Here is a 21,233-nt window from a genome sequence, read left to right as displayed (position 1 = left end):
TGGCTGGACTTTGATCCTACACAGGAGACGACACCTGTATGAGGATGGGAGGATTTCACTGGGTGAATGGTGAAGGGATAAGTTAATTAGAGTGTGAAACACAGGGTTTAGGATTTCTGTACAGGGGGGTCTAAAGAAGTAAGATGGAGGAATTGGGGCGTGTCCTGTCCTTCTTCTTCTTCTTGGCCTCCATCTTCTGTGGTGATGTTGGCACTTTGGGATTGGTTATTACTAAAAGTGCACCGGTTAATAAGGGTAAAAGGTATTGGGGAAAAATGATAAATATTGTATACGTAATTTTGAGTATAAAGATAGGTGACCGCCCCGGGGGCTCTCAGTGTGCTCATGGCTGGCTGCTGTGCAGACCTCTGTCAGGCCAAGAGAAAATCTTTTAGATAAACAATTAATGAACACCGAGACCGAGAAAAGATCTGAAGCCTCTTCTCATCCTTTGAAGCGCCGGGCTGTCCAAGGCCACCCCGGGCCTTTCCAGGTCACCCAAACAGCTGAGAAACCGACAGCTCTGTGCCCTCCCCAGGATCCCTGTGCCTCCCCATCCTGGGATCCATGTACCCTCTGAAATCCAGGAATGCCACCAGCCCCAGAGCCCGTGACAGGAGCTGCTAAAAATAAGGGATTTATCCCCACACATGGGCTGTGCTGTTTGGGACGTGGGCAGGAGGACAGGGCTGGGCTGAGCTCCAGCTCTGGGGGCAGCGGGGATGGTTTTGGGGTTCTGCTGTTTGTAGGGAAGAGCAGAGGAGATCCCTGCTCCTTCCAGAGGTGATTCCTGGGGAAGCTGCTGAAGAGGGGGCACAGGCCCCAGGATTGGCCCCGTGACTCAGTTTCCCCCTGGGTGACAAAGGGGTGGCACTGAGAGTTAGAGATTCCTGGGAAAAGCAGGAATTTCTGCCCCATTGCTCAGACAGGGATTGGTCACCCCCTCCGGTGGATCTCCTGTGCCCATCCCCTGGGGAATTCCAGCATTTCAGCCTCCCCAGAGGCTGCAATTACACCTAGAAATCCACAAAAGCAGAGCCCTAAGGTTTTCTGTGCCTCTTCCATGGGGAATATCAGCATTTCAGCTTCTCCTAAAAATCCACCGAAAGCAGAGCCCCAAGGTTTCCTGCACTTCCCCCACAGGGAATTTCAGCATTTCAGCTTCTCCAGATTTTATTACACCCTAAAAATCCATGAAGAGCAGAGCCTCGAGGTTTTTTGTACCTCTCCCAAAGGGAATTTCAGCATTTCAGCCTCTCCAAGTTCTATTACACCCTAAAAATTCACCAAAGCAGAGCCCCGAGGTTTCCTGTGCCTCTCCCATAGGGAATTTCAGCATTTCAGCCTCTCCAAGTTTTATTACACTCTAAAAATTCACCAAAGCAGAGCCCCAAGGTTTCCTGTGCCTCTCCCATAGGGAATTTCAGCATTTCAGCCTCCCCAGGTAAATTCTGTTGTGTTAAACCTTAAAAATCCACCAAAAGCAGAGCCCCAAGGTATCAGCATATCAGCATTTCAGCCTCCCCAGGTTTCATTACACCCTAAATATCCACCAAAAGGAGTCTCAAGGTTTCCTGTACCTCTCCCACAGGGAATTTCAGCATTTCAGCCTCTCTAGGTTTTAGTACACCCTAAAAATCAACCAAGGCAGAGCCCCAAGCTTTCCTGTGCTTCTCCCATGGGGAATTTCAGCATTTCAGCTTCTCCAGGTAAATCCTGTTGTATTACACCTTGGAAATCCACCAAATCAGAGCCCCAATCTTTCCTGTGCCTCTCCCACAGGGAATTTCAGCCTCCCCAGGTTTTATTACATCCTAAAAATCCGCCAAAAGCAGAGCCCCAAGGTTTTCTGTGCCCCTCCTGTGGTGAATTTCACCATTTCAGCCTCCCCGGGTAAATCCTGTTGTATTACACCCTAAAAATCCTGTCTTATACCACCCTAAAAATCCTTCAAAGGCAGAACCCCAAGCTTTCCTGTGCCTCTCCCACAGGGAGTTTCACCATTTGAGCCTCCCCAGGTAAATCCTGTTGTGTTAAACCTTAAAAATCCACCAAAAGCAGAGCCCCAGGGTATCAGCATATCAGCATTTCAGCCTCTCCAGGTTTCATTACACCCTAAATATCCACCAAAAGGAGTCTCAAGGTTTCCTGTACCTCTCCCACAGGGAATTTCAGCATTTCAGCCTCTCTAGGTTTTAGTACACCCTAAAAATCCATGAAGAGCAGAGCCTCGAGGTTTTTTGTGCCTCTCCCACAGGGAATTTCAGCATTTCAGCCTCCCCAGGTAAATCCTGTTGTATTACACCTTGGAAATCCACCAAATCAGAGCCCCAAGCTTTTCCTGTGCCTCTCCCACAGGGAATTTCAGCCTCCCCAGGTTTTATTACATCCTAAAAATCCAGAAAAGCAGAGCCCCAAGGTTTTCTGTGCCTCTTCTGTGGGGAATTTCAGCCTCCCCAGGTAAATCCTGCTGTGTTACACCCTAAAACTCTGTGAAACTCGAGCCGCCGTGTTTACTGTGCCCTCTCCCCGGCCTGGGCAGGGCTCTGGGTAATCCCTCCTTGGCACATCCCACACCCCTAATCCAGACTGAGCCTGGCAGGGCCCAGACCCCGCTGCTGTGGGTGGGGAGCGGTGCCAGCCCTGCTGCCAGGGCTGGAAGTGGCACCAGGAGGAGGAAAATCTGGATTTGGAGAGCCTGGATTGCCGAGTGTGATGGTGCTGACAGCAGTCTGAGGTTGAGGGAAGAGATGAGGATGTTTCAGAACGCTGATTTATTATTTTATGATATATATTACATTAAAACTATACTAAAAGAATAGAAGAAAGGGTTTCATCAGAAGACTGGCTAAGAATAGAAAAAGAAAGAATGAAACAAAGGTTTGTGGCTGGGACAGTCTGAGCCATCTGACTGTGATTGGCCATTAATTAGAAACAACCACATGAGACCAATCCCAGATGCACCTGTTGCATTCCACAGCAGCAGATAATCAATGTTTACATTTTGTTCCTGAGGCCTCCCAGCTTCTCAGGAGGAAAAATCCTGAGGAAAGGATTTTCCATAAAAGATGTGTGTGACACCAGAGCATCCCCCGAGCCTGGGACAGCCCAGTGTCCTCCCCTGGGAGCTGCAGGGACAATCCGGGGGTGTCCCCAGGGCTGGGGCACATCCAGGTCCCCCCAGCCTGTCCCAGTCTGGGTTTTCAGCCTGGAGTTTGGGGCTGGGTGCTCAGGGAGGGCTGGGCTGTGGTTTGGGGTTTGATGGCCATTCCAGGGGACAGCAGTGTCCCCAAGGGGTGGGGACATTCCCAGAGCTCCAGGAGCCTTGAGACCCCACTCCAGGGATGCCCTGGGTGGATTTTGGGGTGTCTGGGCAGCACCAGGCTTGGACTGGATGATCCTTGGGGGCTCCTCCCAGCTCAGGGTATTGTGTGATTCCATGAATTCCCATCCCAAAGCATTGCTCAGCTCAGCTCAGCCCAGCTCAGCTCATTTTCCCTGCACACCCCACTGTTCCCCAGGCCCAGGTGAGCCCAGCCCAGCCCAGCAGCCCCTCCAGCCCTTTCCCACAAACCACATCCCACAGCTTTTCCTGCACCATTCCTGACACTGGCTCGGCTCCCACAATTTATGGGAATATTTCAGGTGAAACCACCACCAGCCCTGCAAACAAGAGGCAGATTTTTAACTGAAATTCTCCCTTTTTCCTGATTTTCTCTTTTAAACCAAGCAGCAGCTGGGTGAGCTGGCTGCTGCTCTGCTGAGCAGCAATCCGTGCTGCTGGAGGTTTTTCCGTGCAGAATTGTGGCAGCTGGAGGATTTGAGGAGGCTGCCAGGGAGAGGTTGGATCTTTTATTAGAGCAACTGATACGGTTGGGGGAAAAAAAGCTCCAAAGCAGATCAGCTTTTGGGCTCACCAGTCCTTATTCAGGTCCTAAATAGAAACAGCTCAGTCAGATCCCTGGGTTTATTTTAATCAATTTTACATCTGAAAACACACAAAAAAAAAAAAAAAAAAAGAAAAGGAAAGAAAAGAAAACCAACTGGTGAGCTGAGAGCTTTTTTCCCTTTCTCTGGTGGTTTTTTCTGCTTTTTTATTTTGGATTTGTTTTCCTGAGAGCCTCGTGAGTGGTGCTTGGCAGAGCTGCTGGCTCTGTCACGGCCCTGACACCCCCAGACACCCCAAATTTGGGCTTTTGTCTCCCCTCCAGGAGAGGCTGTGTGAGGTGGAGGCCAGGACAGCTGGATCCGCTCCCAGATCATTCCAGGCTCCAGGAAAACACTGCCCAGCTGCTTTTGGGGCTCATCTCCCTGCTGGATGTCAGGGATGCTCCCAATCCCACACGGGGCTGTCCCTGAGCTCCAGGGCAGGGATCCTGGGAGGGATCCTGGGGAGGAACCTGTGATGGATCCTGGGGAGGAACCTGAGATGGATCTTGGGTTGGAACCTGAGATGGATTTCGGGGTGGATCCTTGAGATGGATCCTGAGATGGATCCTGAGATGGATCCTGGGGTGGAACCTGAGATGGATTCTGGAATGACCCCTGGGAGGGATCCTGGGATGGACTCTGGGAATGGGGATGGATCTTGGGGTGGATCCTTGAGATGGATCCTGAGATGGATCCTGAGATGGATCTTGGGTTGGATCCTTGAGATGGATCTTGAGATGGATCCTGAGATGGATCTCGGGGTGGATCCTTGAGATGGATCCTGAGATGGATCCTGGGTTGGATCCTTGAGATGGATCCTGAGATGGATCCTGAGATGGATCTCGGGGTGGATCCTGGGGTGGATCCTGAGATGGATCTCGGGATGGATCCTGGGGTGGATCCTGAGATGGACCCTGGGGTGGACCCTGAGAATGGGGATGGATCTTGGGGTGGAACCTGAGATGGATCCTGAGATGGATCTCGGGGTGGATCCTTGAGATGGATCCCGAGATGGATCTTGGGGTGGATCCTTGAGATGGATCCGGAGATGGATCTCGGGATGGATCCTGAGATGGATCCTGAGATGGATCTCGGGATGGATCCTGGGGTGGATCCCCCAAAGATTTGGGTCTGACACCTGGAGTTGTTTCCCGCTCTCCCCCCCCCCTCTCTGCCAGGTGTGGGGACACCACTGCCTCACCAGATCCACGTGTGGGAAATGGGTTTGTAAAAAATTGTGAAAATGTGATGGAATTCGGAAAAGCTGAGGAAAACAACATCCCTGGAATTATCCTTGGGAAGGAGGGGTGGGAGCAGCTCCTCCAGCTCCACTGCCCTGCCAGAGATTCAGGGATTTTTTGTGTGATTTTTTTCTGTGGGTTCTTTTTTTGTAGGATTTTTTTTTTTTTGTGGCTTATTTTTTGTGAGATTTTTTTTTTGGTGGGTTGTGTGGGGTTTTTTGTGTTTTGGATTTTTTTTTTTTTGGTGGTTTTTTTTATGTGTGTGGTTTTGTTTAGGTTGTTTTGGTTTTTTTTTGTGGGGTTTTGGGGTAATAAACTGGGCGTGAAGAAACTGGGAATAAACTGTCTTGTGTAGCGTGTCTTGTGGAGCAGTGGTGGAATACGAACTAACTTTTTGGGACTTCTTTGTTTGTTTTTTGTAGGTTTTTGTTGTTTTGGTGCTGTGAGGAGTATTTTTGGAGGTTTTATTTTGGTTTTGGTGGTTTTTGGTGACTTCTGTTTCTCGTTTTGTTTTGGTTTGTGTTGGATTATGTTTCATTGATTTAGAGATGAGGTAATTGAGAGGTGGTTTAAATTTTATTTTGTTTTAGTTTTTATTTTATTTTTTATCCAAATACCTTATTTTGTGGCATTTTTAAGTCAGTGTTTCTTGTCTTAAGGTCTGCATGCAGGTGCACACTACACGAGTCTTCTGTAAGGCTTTGAGAATTTTTTACAAATTCATTTCCCAGAGATTTGGTTTGGGTTTTGTTTGTTTGTTTTTATTTGTTTTTTTGTTTTATTTGTTTTGTTTGTTTGGGGTTTTTTGTTTTATTTGTTTTGTTTGGGTTTTTTTGTTGTTGTTGTTTTTTGTGGGTTGTTTTTTGGTTGTTTGGTTATTTTAAACCCCTGGCAGCAGCAAACTCCGAGAGCACCATAAATATTTGATCAAATCCTTCCGGCATCGCCACCATCCCACAGAAAACCTGGAAACGCTTCCCAAAATCCCCCAAATCCCCCATTCCCCACCAGGAACAGCGGGATCACAGTGTGGGATTGTTCTTCCCTCATTTCTGGCCTGGGAGCTCCAGCTCTTTTATTTTCTGGGTAAACTGAGCCCAGCAGGGCCGGGATTGGAAACCGGAGCTGGGCCAGGCTCAGGTCAGGGCTCAGCTGATTCCAGACTTTTCCTTTCAGCTGGAAACCTGAGAGGGATCCCTTGGGAATGACAAAAAATAACAGAAAAAACAGGCTCCTGGTGCCAAAAAATGGTGGAAAAGGGGGGGGAAAATTGTGGAAAAGGGGCAAAAAATGATGGAAAATCGGGGAAAACGGTGGAAAGGAGGCAATAAGTGGTGGAAAATATGAAAAAAGGAGTGGAAAAGAGGAAAAAAGTGGTGGAAAGGGACAAAATTGGTGGAAAAAGGGGGGAAAGTGGTGGAAAATGGGCAAGAGCCCTTCCCCTGAATTAAATTTAAGACCAAAAAAGCAAAAGGATGGAAAAATATGGATGAAAATGTGGCTGTTCTTTATTGCAGGGTTCTTTAGTGGATTTTTGTTGTTGTTTTTTTCTGTGTGTGTTTTATGATTTTTTTAATTCTTGAGTTATTTTTTGTTGATTTTTGCTTTTTGGGTTTTTTTGATGGTTTTCCTTTAGGTTTTTGTAGGGCTTTTGGGGATTTTTAAAATTGTTTTGGGTTTTCTTGTGGTTTTTTTGTTTGTTTTGTGGGAGGTTATTGGTTTTGTGATTTTTGTTTGTTTGCCTTTTAGGTTTGTTTTTTCTTTTTTGTTCGTTTATTTATTTCTTGGTTTTGATCTGTTTGGTTTTAAATTTCATTTCCATTTGCATTTACCCCCAGTTTTTGTGCTGAAGGCGAGGTGAGGCCACTAAAGGAGGGCTGATTCCATTTCCAGCCAAATAATTCCAGCTCAGGGCAGACAAATCTGCATTTAGGGCTCCTTGAGGACTGACCAGGAGGAGAAAATTCCATTATTTCCCTTAATTTGAGTTCTGGGGGGAGTGGGAAACACCAACCAGCTCTTGAGCATCTTTGCAGGGTGGATTTTGCAGCTGGAAAATGTGGATTAAAGGAATTTTGTGCTGCTGGGACACGGAGAAAGCGGGAATTGCAAGGAGGGAGGGAGTGGGGTTGGGTTTCCCCCGCTCGGGGGAGAACAAGGGCGCCACTGTCCGAGGCACCAAACCAGCCCCGAGCTGAGATTTCCTCCCCTTTTCCTGCTCTGGGGTTGGAAAGGGAAATCTGAATGTGGAGAAAGGATTTTTCTGTGGAGCTCCTGGGTGTTGGTGTTTCCTCGGCTGTTGGAGGGAAAAAAACCAGAATTCTGTTGGCAAAACGTGGTGGAAAATGGGAAAAAATGGTGGAAATGGGAGGAAAATGGTGATGGAAAAGAGGCAAAAAGTGGTGGAAAAAGTGGTGGAAATGGACAAAAATGGTAGAAAGTGGAGAGTGGTGGAAAGGAGCAAAAATGGCGGAAAAGGGGTAAAAAGTGGTGGAAGATGGACAAAAAGTGATGGAAAACCGGCAAAAACGGTGGAAAGGGGGCAAAAAGTGGTGGGAAAAGGGAAAAATGTTGAAAAATGGGGAAACTGGTTGAAATGGGCAAAAAGAAGCTCCTTCCCTATTTTTTCCTTCCCCTTTTCCTGCTGCTGGGGTTGGAAGGGAAAACTGAGCCTGGAGAAAGGATTTTTATATGGAACTCGTGGGTGTTGGTGTTTCCTCAGCTGTTGGAAGGAAAAAATAGGATCCTGTTGGCAAAAAGTGGAGGAAAATGGGAAAAAATGTTGGAAATGGGAGGAAAATGGTGATGGAAAAGAGGCAACAAATGGTGGAAAAAATGGTTGAAATGGACAAAAATGGTGGAAAGTGGAGAGTGGTGGAAAGGAGCAAAAATAATGGAAAAGGGGCAAAAAGTGGTGGAAGATGGACAAAAAGTGACGGAAAATCGGCAAAAACGGTGGAAAGGGGGCAAAAAGTGGTGGGAAAAGGGAAAAATGTTGAAAAACAGGGAAACTGGTAAAAATGGGCAAAAAGAAGTTCCTTCCCAATGTTTTCCTTCCCTCTTTTCCTGCTGCTGGGGTGGGAAGGGAAAACTGAGCCTGGAGAAAGGATTTTTATATGGAACTCGTGGGTGTTGGTGTTTCCTTGGCTGTTGGAAGGAAAAAATGGGATCCTGTTGGCAAAACTGGTGGAAAATGGGTAAAAATGGTGAAAAAGGAAAAAAAAAGTGGTGGAAAAGGGATGAAAATTGTGGTAAATGGGCAAAAGGTGGTGGAAAATGGGAAAAAAATGGTTGAAAGGGGCAAAAATTGTGAGAAAGGGGCAAAAAGTGGTAGACATGAGGGAAAAAGTGGTGGAAAGGGACAAAAAGTGACAGAAAATGGGCAAAAATGGTGGAAATGGTAAAAAATGGTGGAAAAGGGGCAAAAATGATGGAAAGGTGAAAAAGTGGTGGAAAACGGGCAAAAAGAGGTGGAAAATGGCAAAAAGTGGTGGAAATGAGGGGGAAAGTGGTGGAAAGGGGCAAAAAGTGACAGAAAATGGGCAAAAATTATGGAATATGGTAAAAATTGTGGAAAAGGGGCAAAAATGATGGAAAGGTGAAAAAGTGGTGGAAAATGGGCAAAAACAGATGGGAAATGGCAAAAAGTGGTGGAAAATAGGGAAAAATGGTGGAAAGGGGCAAAAATGGTGGAAAATTGGCAAAAAAATGACAGAAAATGGGCAAAAAGTGGTGGAAAAATAATGGAGCCAGTGCAAAAAGTGGCTGAAAATGGGCAAAAAGAGGTGGAAAATGGCAAAAAGTGGTGGAAAATATGGAAAAATGGTGGAAAGGGGCAAAAATGGTGGAAAATTGGCAAAAAAATGACAGAAAATGGGCAAAAAGTGGTGGAAAAATAATGGAGCCAGTGCAAAAAGTGGCTGAAAATGGGCAAAAAGAGGTGGAAAATGGCAAAAAGTGGTGGAAAATAGGGAAAAATGGTGGAAAGGGGCAAAAATGGTGGAAAATGGGCAAAAAATGACAGAAAATGGGCAAAAAGTGGTGGAAAAATAATGGAGCCAGTGCAAAAAGTGGCTGAAAATGGGCAAAAAGTGGCTGTAAATGGGCAAAAAGTGGCTGAAAATGGGCAAAAAATGGTGGAAAGGGGGGAAAAATCTCCTTCCCGATGCGAGGGAATATTTCCTGTCCCTCGGAAGCGCCGGGGTGCCCCGGAGTGACCCTGGCTCTGTAATCAGCCCAACCATCTGCTGGGAGATTTGGGTGCTCCCTGGAGCTGCAGCTGTCACCAAACCCCTCCCAGACCCCAGCAGGGCTCGTGCTGCTGGATTTGGGAGCCTTGGAATTCCAGGGATCCATCCCACGGGATCAGCTGTGCCCTGGGGACGGAGAAAAAGATCAAAATGTTGATTTTCGTCTTCCTGTGCTGGGCAATGGGCAGGGGGGCAGTGAATGAAAATGTGCTGAAAATGGGAATAATTTATTCAGGTCACCAAAATCCTCTCAGGGATGATTTTGGGATTAATTAGGAGACAGGAGGCTGCTCCCCAGCAAGTGCTTCCCCACAGCTCATCCTCCTCAGGTTCCTTTTTATGGGAAAATATTTTTTTTCTTTTATTTTTCTGAGTGTGCAAAATTTCCCATGGAGTTTGTCAGGTGTGGCTGAAAAGTTCTGGAATTTTGGGGTGTTTTTGTTTCTGGTTTTGAGGTGCAAATTACTGAGGTTTTCTTGCCGCTCAGGAGGGCTGGGAATGAGATTTTTTTTCTCAGTCTCCTTGATGGGAAGTACCAAAAGGTTCTGGAGTCTAAAATTGAAAATTGATAATTTTACGTTTTCCTGGGATGGAAAATTAAAAATAAACATTACAAATAAAGGGAAAATTGTAAAGAAAATAAACATAAAAAAGGAAGCAGGTGCATATGCAACCCCAGGAGTATCTGGGGGAAAGGGAAAGCAGGGAAATGTGGATGGGACATGGATGTCCCTATTAAAAAGTGTCCCCAGCACCCCTGGAATGGGACAGGGGCCACTCCCCGTTCCTGGATTATTTGCAGTTTTTTGCAGGCAGGTAAACTGAGGCATGCGGGGATTTCTTTTCCCCCGGGCACATGCTCTCCCTCAGAGCTCTGAATTTCAAAAAATTCAATTAAAAATTGATTTTTTTTCTTGGCCAAACTCCCTCAAACTCCCTCTCCTTGGGTAGGGAGCACAGGAGCAGATCCTGTCAGCTCCTGGAGGAGCTGGAAGGAGAACAGGGAATGTGGGAATCCCTAAATGGAACCAGAACCACCCTGGAGCTTTGGGGTTTAACAGGCAGTGCCCATCCCTGTGCCAAGCACTCCAGGAAGGAAATAAATGGACAGACAGAAAGAAATTCCTACTTTGGAGCTCTCTGGGGAGCTGAGGGAGCTCTGGAATGAGCCTTGGTGGAGGTGAGAAAAGCCCAGGACAGTTGTGCACGTTAAGCTGCAATAGGATTATGGAGCAGAGCAAATTAAAACAATTCCCTAATGAGGAGGAGGGGAAATCCAGCTGGGATGGAGGCTGGGAGGGCCGGGAAGGAAGGAATGGATGGAGAAGGGGCAGGAATGGAATGGAATGGAATGGAATGGAATGGAATGGAATGGAATGGAATGGAATGGAATGGAATGGAATGGAATGTAGTGGAATGGAATGGGATGGAATGGAATGTAGTGGAATGGAATGGGATGGAATGGAATGGAATGGAATGGAATGGAATGGAATGGGATGGAATGGAATGGAATGGAATGGAATGGAATGGAATGGAATGGAATGGAATGGAATGGAATGGAATGGAATGTAGTGGAATGGAATGGAATGGAATGGGATGGAATGGAATGGAATGGAATGGAATGGAATGGAATGGAATGGGATGGGATGGGATGGGATGGAATGGAATGGAATGGAATGGAATGGAATGGAATGCAATGCAATGGAATGCAATGGAATGCAATGGAATGCAATGGAATGCAATGGAATGGAACGGAACAGGGGCAGAAATGGATGGAGAAGAGGTAGGAATGGGACAGAAATGGAAGAAACAGGCAGGAATTGGTGGAAGAGGGGCAGGGATGGATGGAGAAGAGGCAGGAATGGAATGGAATGGAATGGAATGGGATGGAATGGAATGGAACGGAATGGAACAAGGGCAGGAATGGATGGAATGGGGCAGGAATGGAATGGAACAGGGGCAGGAATGGATGGAACTGGGCTGGAATGGATGGATCAGGGGCAGGAATGGATGGAATGGGGCAGGAATGGAATGGAATGGAATGGAACAGGGGCAGGAATGGATGGAACTGGGCAGGAATGGATGGATCAGGGGCAGGAATGGAATGGAATGGAATGGAATGGAATGGAATGGAATGGAATGGAATGGAACAACGGCAGGAATGGATGGAATGGGGCAGGAATGGAGCAGGGATGGATGGAACAAGGGCAGGGATGGATGGAGAAGAGGCAGGAATGGAATGGAATGGGATGGGATGGGATGGAATGGAATGGAATGGAATGGAATGGAATGGAATGGAATGGAATGGAATGGAACGGGATGGAACGGAATGGAACAAGGGCAGGAATGGATGGAATGGGGCAGGAATGGATGGAGCTGGGGCAGGAATGGAGCAGGGATGGATGGAACAAGGGCAGGGATGGATGGAGAAGAGGCAGGAATGGGGCAGGAATGGATGAAAAGGGGTGAATTGGTGGAACAGAGTCAGGGATCAATGGAGAAGAGGCAGGAATGGATGGAACAGGGGGAGGGATGCATAGAACAGGGGCAGGGATGGGTGAAGGAGGGGCAGGAATGGATGGAACAGGGGCAAGGATGGGTGGAGAAGAGGCAAGGATGGATGGAACGGGGAATGGAATGGCTGGAACAAGGGCAGGAATGGATGGAGCTGGGGCAGGAATGGAATGGAATGGGATGGAATGGGATGGAATGGAATGGAACGGAACGGAATGGAATGGAATGGAATGGAATGGAATGGAATGGAATGGAATGGGATGGGATGGAATGGAATGGAACGGAATGGAACAAGGGCAGGAATGGATGGAATGGGGCAGGAATGGAGCAGGGATGGATGGAACAAGGGCAGGGATGGATGGAGAAGAGGCAGGAATGGGGCAGGAGTGGATGAAACGGGGTGAATTGGTGGAACAGAGTCAGGGATCAATGGAGAAGAGGCAGGAATGGATGGAACATGGAGTGGAATGGATGGAACAGGGGCAGGGATGGATGAGGGAGGGGCAGGAATGGATGGAACAGGGGCAAGGATGGGTGGAGAAGAGGCAAGGATGGATGGAACGGGGAATGGAATGGATGGAACAGGGGCAGGAATGGATGGAACAGGGGGAGGGATGCATAGAACAGGAGCAGGGTTGAAGGAGGGGCAGGAATATAGGGCAGGAATGGATGGAACAGGAACAGGAATGGATGAAATTGGGTGGGAATGGGACAGGAATGGATGGAAAAGAGGCAGGAATGGGTGGAGCTGGGCAGGAATGTGTGGAGCTGGTATTCCCTGAGGGATGATGAAACTCGGGAGCATCCATGTCCATTTTTGGGATGTGCCTGGCTCCTCTCACTGGCAGTGGAGAATCCATACAAATCCGGGATAATTGCAGCTCCTCCATCAACATTAATGATTATTTTCCTTGCAGAAAATGAGTGGCCAATTAAATCCAAATGTGCTGGGCTTTGGGCAGCTCTTAATTGGGGTTTTAATTAATCTGAGGAACAATGAAGGGACACAAAACAAGGGGCTGGTCCTGGCTGAGCTCATGTCACATCTTGGGAGTGGATCTCCACTGGGATGAGCACCCACACCCCTTTTCCAACACCCTGCATCTCAAATTCCAGCCTGTCCTCCTGGGCTGTGCCTTGGGGATCTCCATCCCGAGCAGCTCTGGTGGTCCTCAATCCCGTGGTGGTCCCCAATCCCATGGTGGTCCCCAATCCCGTGGTGGTCCCCAATCCAGTGGTGGTCCCCAATCCCGTGGTGGTCTTTTCCCAGGTTCCTGCCCACAGCAACTTTCCAACAGGTTTATTTTTAGCTCCCAGTCTTGGATCAAGGAGTGGAAATTCAGTGATGTTTTGGAATGGGAAAGAATCGTGGAGTTTTTTAAACTTCAGGAACGATGTTTTCATTCCAGCTTTTTGTGGAGCTCGTATTATTCCAGCTGTTTATAGTATCCCTAAATTGCTTGCTGGGATGAGTTATTGAGGTTTTCAGTATAAAACACCAGAAAAGGACTTTTGAGGGGTGATTAATTGAAAATATCCCATAGAAAATATTCAAAGAATCAACATTTCCCCTGTGATATATTCTCAGTGTAGAAGTGTTTTCCTGGAGAAAGAATCTTCCTGCTCCTGATGGATTCCTGCCCTGGCTGTGTCATTCCAAGCTTTCCAAAATCCCCGGATCTTCCATTTCCCTGGGAAGAACAGCCTGGGGTGCTGATGATCCATTGGTTCCATTCTCCAACCACCTTATCCTGTCCTGGTGTCCCCATGGCACTCAGAGCTGCTGGAATGGGATTTGGGATTCTCAGAGTTCTTCTGGATTTGGGATTCCCAAAGCTTCTCCAGGTTTGGGGTTCCTACAATTTCTCTGGATTTGGATTCCCAGAGCTTCTCCATATTTTGGCTTCCCAGAGCTGTCTCTGGATTTGGGAGTCCCAGGGCTTCCCTGGATTTGGGATTGCCAAAGCTTCTCCAGGTTTGGGGCTCCCAGAGCTGTTTCTGGATTTGGGGTTCACCAGAGCTTCTCCAAATTTGGGATTCCCACAGTTTCTCTGGATCTGGGATTCCCAAATCTTCTCCAGATTTGGGCTTCCCAGAGCTTCTCCAGATTTGGGACTCCTAGAGTTTCTCCAGGTTTGGGATTCCCAGAGCTTCTCTGGAGCTGGAATCCAAATAAGTGTAGAGATTTTGGGGTTTTTGGTTTTGCTGTTCATTTTGGAAGTGGGATGGGCAGGAATGGGATGTAGAGATGAGAACCTGGACATGGCACCAAGGGATGCCCTGTCCAGGGATGGGAAATGGATCCTTGTGTCACCTGCACAGCCCTGTCCCGTTCTCCAGGTGCTTTCACCCTGATTCCATTTTCTTTTCCCTCTTTCCCCATTGGGATGTGGACCTGGCTGCTTTCCGGTGTCCCTGCTGCTGCTCCCCTTTCCCTGCCTTGGCCCCAACCCACATCCCAGATATTCCAGAGGCTGCTGGATGGACACAGGGGTTCCTATCATGGAGTAAAATCCCCTCCATCACCAGCTCTCCATTCCAGGTCTTCTCACAACAGGAACCTCCTCATCTCCAACCACTTGTGGTCCCAGGGACTGTGGGATGGGTGGGCTCCTCAGGATGCCTGGCTAGACCTGGACTGGGCTCCTTGAAATTCTGTGTTTTCCTGGGACTCGTCACTCTGGAGCTGTCTGTGGATGCTGCCAGGGAATCTGGCCAGGAAAGGACTTGGCCACCTGGCCTTGTCCCCTCAGCCAGAGCTCTGGGCACAACCAAACCCTGGCTCCCAGCTCCTCAGGGACATTCCAGAGCCAGACCCTGATTTCCTTTCTGATTCCCTCAAGGAAAGAACTCCTGAGGTTCTGCCTGCAGCCAGGAGGGCTGGGAACACCCACGGGCTGGGGTGTCCCTGTCACCTCCCACAGATCCCTCCCAGCCAGAGCTCCTGGAGCGGGGGGTGCTGCTCCCACCTTCCCCAGAATCCATGGGATGAAATCAGGATTCTCCCCATCGGGAGAGCTCCCCCAGGAGCTGGAGGTGCCTCCTCTCCCCCCCTTACCCCACCCCATGACCCCGTTTCGCTGCATCCCCCCGAGAAGGAGCCTCCATCCCCGGTTCGGGCTGCAGGACCACCCCTGGCTCCGGCGGGATGCGTCGCCATGGAGGAGGCGTTGCCATGGCGACCGTTGCCGTGGCGATGGCGAACGACTGGCGCGGCGGGGCCCGAGAGCATCCCAGGGAGGTTCCCGGCCTCTCCCGGTGCTTGCAGATGGATTGATTGCCCAGGTTTCCCTCCCCCCGAGGCCAAACGCTCGGCTCTGAGAGCTTTTACCACGGCAGCGTGCTCTGGGAACTGTTTTGGGGCACATTTAGGGAGTTTAAATCCCGTGGAGTGGAAATGCCCTAAATAATAAAACAGCCTGCCCAGGGAAGGAGGGATGTGCAGGGAATTTGGGAAGCTCCAAACCAGGTGCTCCCAGGGATGTGTTCAGAGATGCAGAAGGGTCTGTAGGAGCATTCTGGTGCCACACGTGGAGGTGACAGGAGGGTCCCTTCTGTGCCTTGGTTTCCACCTCTTTTAAGTTCTCAAATCCTGTCTCTGCAAAAGCCCTTCCATGGAGTGGAAAATGCCCTAAATAATAAAATGCCCTGGCCCTCCCTGCCTGGGGAAAAGGGATGTACAGGGAATTGAGGAAACTCCAAAGCAGGCACTCACCGTCCTCCAGGATGTGCCAGAGCTGCAGAGGGTTCTGCAGGACCATCTTGGTACCCTGAAGGTGACAGGAGGGTCCCTTCTGTGCCTTAGTTTCCACCTCTTTTAAGCCCCCAAATCCTCTGTCTCTCCAAAAGCCCTTCCACAGAGTGGAAAATGTCCTAAATAATAAAATTCCCTGACCCTCCCTGCCTGGGGAAGAAGGGATGTACAGGGAATTTAGGAAACTCCAAACCAGGTGCCCTCTGTCCTCCAGGACCATCGTGGTACCCTGAAGGTGACAGGAGGGTCCCTTCTGTGCCCTGCATTTTTTAAGCCCCCAAATCTCCTGGAGATCTGCCCCTGGGGGGCTGAGTGAGACCCTTTAGCCCGGATTTACATTTCTCACCTGTAAAATGGTGTCACCACCGCGGGGAGAGGAGAGGGAGGGAGGGGGTGACACTGCCCATGCGGGGTGGTGGCACAGCCAATGGAGGGGGGCTGAAGCCTCCTTGAGCCCCTGCTCAGCTCAGATGCTGCCGGGCCAAGGGCTCCGAGCCCTCCCTGGCTTTCCAAGGCTCTGCGGGGGCTCTGAGTGGGATTTGTGCTGCCGGGAATGCTGCGAGCCTGTCCCTTGTCCCTTGTCTGCCGTTCCCTGCCAGCCCAGCCAAGCATGGAAGGGGGCAGGGAGTGTCTGGGTGGGAATCACCACCTGCCCATCCCCCTTTTCAGGGGGAAAAGGATCCTCTGCGATGGGCTGGGGATGTGTTTCTTATCCGAGCCCGATGTAGCGCCCATGTCAGCCCTGGGATCCGAGCCCTTTGTGTCTGGCGCACATTCGGGGTCATTCACAGCACAATGAGGGAGCTTTCAGTGAAATGTGACTTTCTGGCCCTGCCCTGGAGTCTGCTCTTCGTCAGGGCTTGTTTTCATAGCCGCAGAGCTGTGACCTTTGGGGACCCTGAGGGAGTGGGAACGGGGCCGTTGTTCGGGGTCGGGGGGATGCCAGAGCCGGGTCCTGGCCCCCAGTGACGGCTCATGGGACACGGGGGTGTGACAGGAGCAGTTCCCTGGCTGCAGGACAGTCCTGGGCACAGCCAGCTCCTCCCTGGGCACACGGAAACCTTCCCACTCCTTGTCCAGAAGTGATGCATCCCCCCAGGGCAGCCCCATCCCGCCGCCTCCAGCAGCTCCGCCGCGATCCCGGGTTTAATTTCGCTAATGAGGCAGCGCTGAGCTGGGGAAGGAACCCCTGCCAAGAGCTGGCAGCTGGGCGGTTGGGATTGCAGGGATGGGAGCTGCTGGCCCTCGGCTGGAGCTGGCTAATAAATGGCATCCTGGTGCCACCAGGGCAGGGGGTGACCGAGCCAGGGCCAGCAGCGCTCTGGGATTTCCTCCCTGCCCCAAGGAGTTCTCTGCCTGGCCGTTTTGGACTGAGCACCTGGAGAGGGTTGCTGGGGGCACCTGGAATGCTGAGAGCCTGTCCCTTGTCCCAGCCACCAAGGGGGACTGACCCGGCTGGGGACATGGCTGCTGTGACATCCCCATGGGATCCGTGCCCTGGGAAAGATTTTCTCTCTGGAGAAGCCGTTCCATCCCCTCCCTGCCACCACCCCAGGGGATCAGGGGCTGCAGGATGGATCTGGCACATCCAAGGGTCCCTCCAGCCGTGGTCTGACCCCATGGAGCCCCCTGGGGAAGGGATAAAGTCTGGAGGAAGTTTCTCTTTCGGGACAAATCCAGGCAGCTGAGGCTTGGCCTAGGGGCTGGAGTGGACTGGGAATTGGGGCTGGGATGGATTGGGAATGGGGAGGGGGGTGGATTGGGAATGGAGGCTGTGATGGACTGGGAATGGGGCCTGTGATGGATTGGGAATGGGGCTGAGATGGATGGGGAGGGGGAGCTGTGATGGATGGGGAGGCGGCCCCAGGTCGGGAGGTGGGAGCTGCTGTCCTGAGTGATTTGTGGTTTCCTGGGCTGGCAAACTCTGCCTTCCCTCCCTTCTATCCCGGTCAGACAGGGGGAGCAGCCCCTCATTCCAGGGGGAGTAGCCCAAGAAGCAGCCCCTTGTTCCTGGGGGAGCAGCCCCTCTTCCCAGGGGAGCAGTCTCAGGAGCAGCCCCTCATTTCTGGGGGGATCAGTCCCTCATTCCCGGGGGAGCAGCCCCTCATTCCCAGGGGAGCAGCCTCAGAAGCAGCCCCTTGTTCTCAAGGGGAGCAGCCCCTCGTTCCTGGGGGAGCAGCCCCTCATTCCCAGGGGAACAGCCCGAGGAGCAGCCCCTCGTTCCTGGGGAGGGGGAGCCAGGCACAGCCCGGGGCATGCAGAGCATTAACGATCCCAGCAGCACTAAATCCAAATAAACTCCGACTGCTCCCAAGATTTATGGCACGAGCCTGACCTCAAACCATCAGGGCTGCAGCTGGGAGGGGGTTACGGGGGTTACGTCAGCACCTTGGGAATGGAGTGGGGAGGGGGCTTCTTTGGGAACAACATCCCAGTGTCCCAAATGTCCCCCTGTGCCCCAGGAACACCTGGAGATTGTTCCCAAGTCTTCAGGCCTTTGTGGAGCTTGGCTGGGGCTGTGCAGCAGGTGGGGCGCCCCAGGTCTGGTCCTGCCTGTGGGGTTTGTGCTGTCCTGGATGGGGCTTGTTCAGGTTTAGGGTAAGGTGGATGGATGGATGGATGGATGGATGGATGGATGGATGGATGGATGGATGGATGGATGGATGGATGATGGATGGATGGATGGATGGATGGATGGATGGATGGATGATGGATGGATGATGGATGGATGGATGGATGGATGGATGGATGGATGGATGGATGGATGGATGATGGATGGATGGATGGAGGGATGGATGGATGGATGGATGATGGATGGATGGATGGATGGATGGATGGATGGATGGGGAATGGATGGATGGATGGAATGATGGATGGATGGATGATGGATGGATGGATGATGGATGGATGGATGGATGGATGGATGGATGGATGGATGGATGATGGATGGATGGATGGATGGATGGATGGATGGGGGATGGATGGATGATGGATGGATGGATGGATGGATGGATGGATGGATGGATGGATGATGGATGGATGGATGATGGATGGATGGATGATGGATGGATGGATGGATGATGGATGGATGGATGAATGCATGGATGGATGGATGGATGGATGATGGATGGATGGATGATGGATGGATGGATGATGAATGGATGGATGGATGGATGATGGATGGATGGATGATGGATGGATGGATGATGGATGATGGATGGATGGATGGATGGATGGATGGATGGATGGATGGATGGATGGGGAATGGATGGATGGATGGATGGATGGATGGATGGATGGATGGGGGATGGATGGATGGATGGATGGATGGATGGGGCATGGATGATGGATGGATGGATGGATGGATGGATGGATGGATGGATGGATGGGGGATGGATGATGGATGGATGGATGATGGATGATGGATGGATGGATGGATGGATGGATGGATGGATGGATGGATGGGGAATGGATGGATGGATGGATGGATGGATGGATGGATGGATGGATGGGGGATGGATGGATGGATGGATGGATGGATGGATGGATGATGGATGGATGGATGGATGGTGGATGGATGGATGGATGGATGGATGGATGGATGGATGGATGATGGATGGATGGATGATGGATGATGGATGGATGGATGGATGGATGGATGGATGGATGGATGGATGGATGATGGATGGATGGATGGATGGATGATGGATGGATGGATGGATGGATGGATGGATGGATGGATGATGCATGGATGGATGGATGATGGATGGATGGAGGGATGGATGGATGGATGGATGATGGATGGAGGGATGGATCGATGCATGGATGGATGGATGGATGGCTGGCTGTTGGACAGATGGGAGTTGCTGAGCCAAGCTCGGATTTCCGTCCCCATTTCCTGCTCCAAGCCCAGAGCCAGGAGTCTGGAACGGCCTCATCTGGTTCCAATTTCAGGAGGAACAAAGGGAGCGGGGCCATGTGGCTCCCATCAGGGAGAGGCTTTGCAGGTCACGTAGGGAGAATCCCACCCTCGGGAACGGGGATGGGCTGGGGAGTGCCAGGCTCTCCTCATTTCTTGGGCAGCCTTGATACTTTTGGTGTAAAAACATCAAAAGGCAAATGAGAGTGATTCCCAATATTTCTTCCTGCACCCCTCAATCCTTGGCACTTTTCCTTGCTTTCCCATCAGTTCTGGTGACCTGTCTCATATTTTTGGGCTGTGCAATTCCCAAATCCCTGAGGGTTTGTTCTGCTGGATCACAAATTCCAGTGAGCTGCTGGTGAGGGGCTGTTGGCATCCAGGATGGCACAGCTGGGGGGCAAAGGCCGAATATTCCCAGAGGTTTGGGAAGCATGTGGGGTGTTGGGCACCAGCAGGATGCATCCAGTGGCTGCCGGGGACAGCTGGAACAGATCCAGCCAGACACAGCTCAGACACTTAAAAGCTCAACTCCCCCTGCCCTTCCCGAGCTGCTGGATTCTCCCTCCTGGTGCGAGAAGGGATGTGGGGACAAAACATGAGTCAGGTCCCAAATTCCTCTGCCTGACTGTTCAAGCTCCAAGCTGCAGTGAAAACAAAGAAACCCCGAGCTGTTTTCGGGAGGTAAAATGCTCCGGGAGAGACAGAGACCCTTCAAGGCCTTGATTTGAAACTGAAGCTCGAACCTGGCTCGTTACATCTTGAAACATCCGATGCGATCTCGCAGATCAAAGCCGCCTTGTTTGCCTTGTAATGAGGTGTCAAAGCGTTTCCTTGCAACGCCGACAGGAGACACTTTGATCTGCAAAACAAGATGTTTAAGAGCGCTGCTCGCGAGGGCTCCCCGTGTTTTCGCAGCTCTGGGAGGCAGGGGAATATTTGAAGTCTGGTGTTGTTTCCTCTGGAGGCTTCCCAAGCTGTGGCAGCTGATGAGGTGTTGCTGTCACACCGGAGCCAGGACTCACAGGGAAATCATCGAGCCTGAACAGCAGCCAGATGGAGAACCAAGCCAAGCATTTTTCTTACAGCTTCCAAAAGGAACTGCTGGGTTTTCCCCCAAAAAAGGAGTTTTTGTCCATGGGAAATGCTGGAGTTGGTGTGAGCTCACTCTGAGTTGTTTTGGGGGAAAATGCTGCGATTCTGGGTGGTTCAGCTGGAGGCTGTTTGTGCTGCTGCTGCCTTGTTCTGGCTTTCCCCATGCTTTGTCCCATGAGGGGTGGCTGGGGTGTCGCTGGGTGGGGCTGGAGCCGCTCACGAGTCCCTTTGGTCACAGGCTCAGCGCTGGCGCAATGAGAACTTCGAGCGGCCCGTGGACCTGGAGGGCTCCGGGGACGACGACCCCTTTGGGGAGGATGAGCTGGATGACATCTACTCCGGCTCTGGCTCGGGGTGTGAGTACTGGGAATGGTCCCTGGGTGGTTGGGTGGTTCCTGGGGTTCCTGGGAAGGGTTCTTGGCCAGCTTGGTCCCTGCATGGTTGGGGAGTTCCTGGGAAGGAACTGGCTGGGGGAATGAGGAACTCCTGGTGAGGGTGCTTGGTCAGCTGTGGAATTGGGGAGTTCATGG

The 21,233-nt window shown here is 50.7% G+C and overlaps 1 protein-coding gene across 1 annotated transcript in view; it reads left to right on the top strand.

The window, feature by feature from the left end:
- SDC3 (syndecan 3) overlaps positions 1-21,233 on the top strand; it is a 54,992-nt gene that overhangs the window by 22,384 nt on the left and 11,375 nt on the right. The window contains exon 2 of the mRNA XM_058040151.1: positions 20,942-21,059. Within this exon, the coding sequence (XP_057896134.1) occupies positions 20,942-21,059 (118 nt within the window). The remainder of the gene's footprint in view (positions 1-20,941; positions 21,060-21,233) is intronic.

Source organism: Melospiza georgiana, chromosome 24 (genome assembly GCF_028018845.1).
Source record: "Melospiza georgiana isolate bMelGeo1 chromosome 24, bMelGeo1.pri, whole genome shotgun sequence".
NCBI lineage: Eukaryota > Metazoa > Chordata > Aves > Passeriformes > Passerellidae > Melospiza > Melospiza georgiana.
This window is presented reverse-complemented; position numbering and strand designations above follow the sequence as displayed.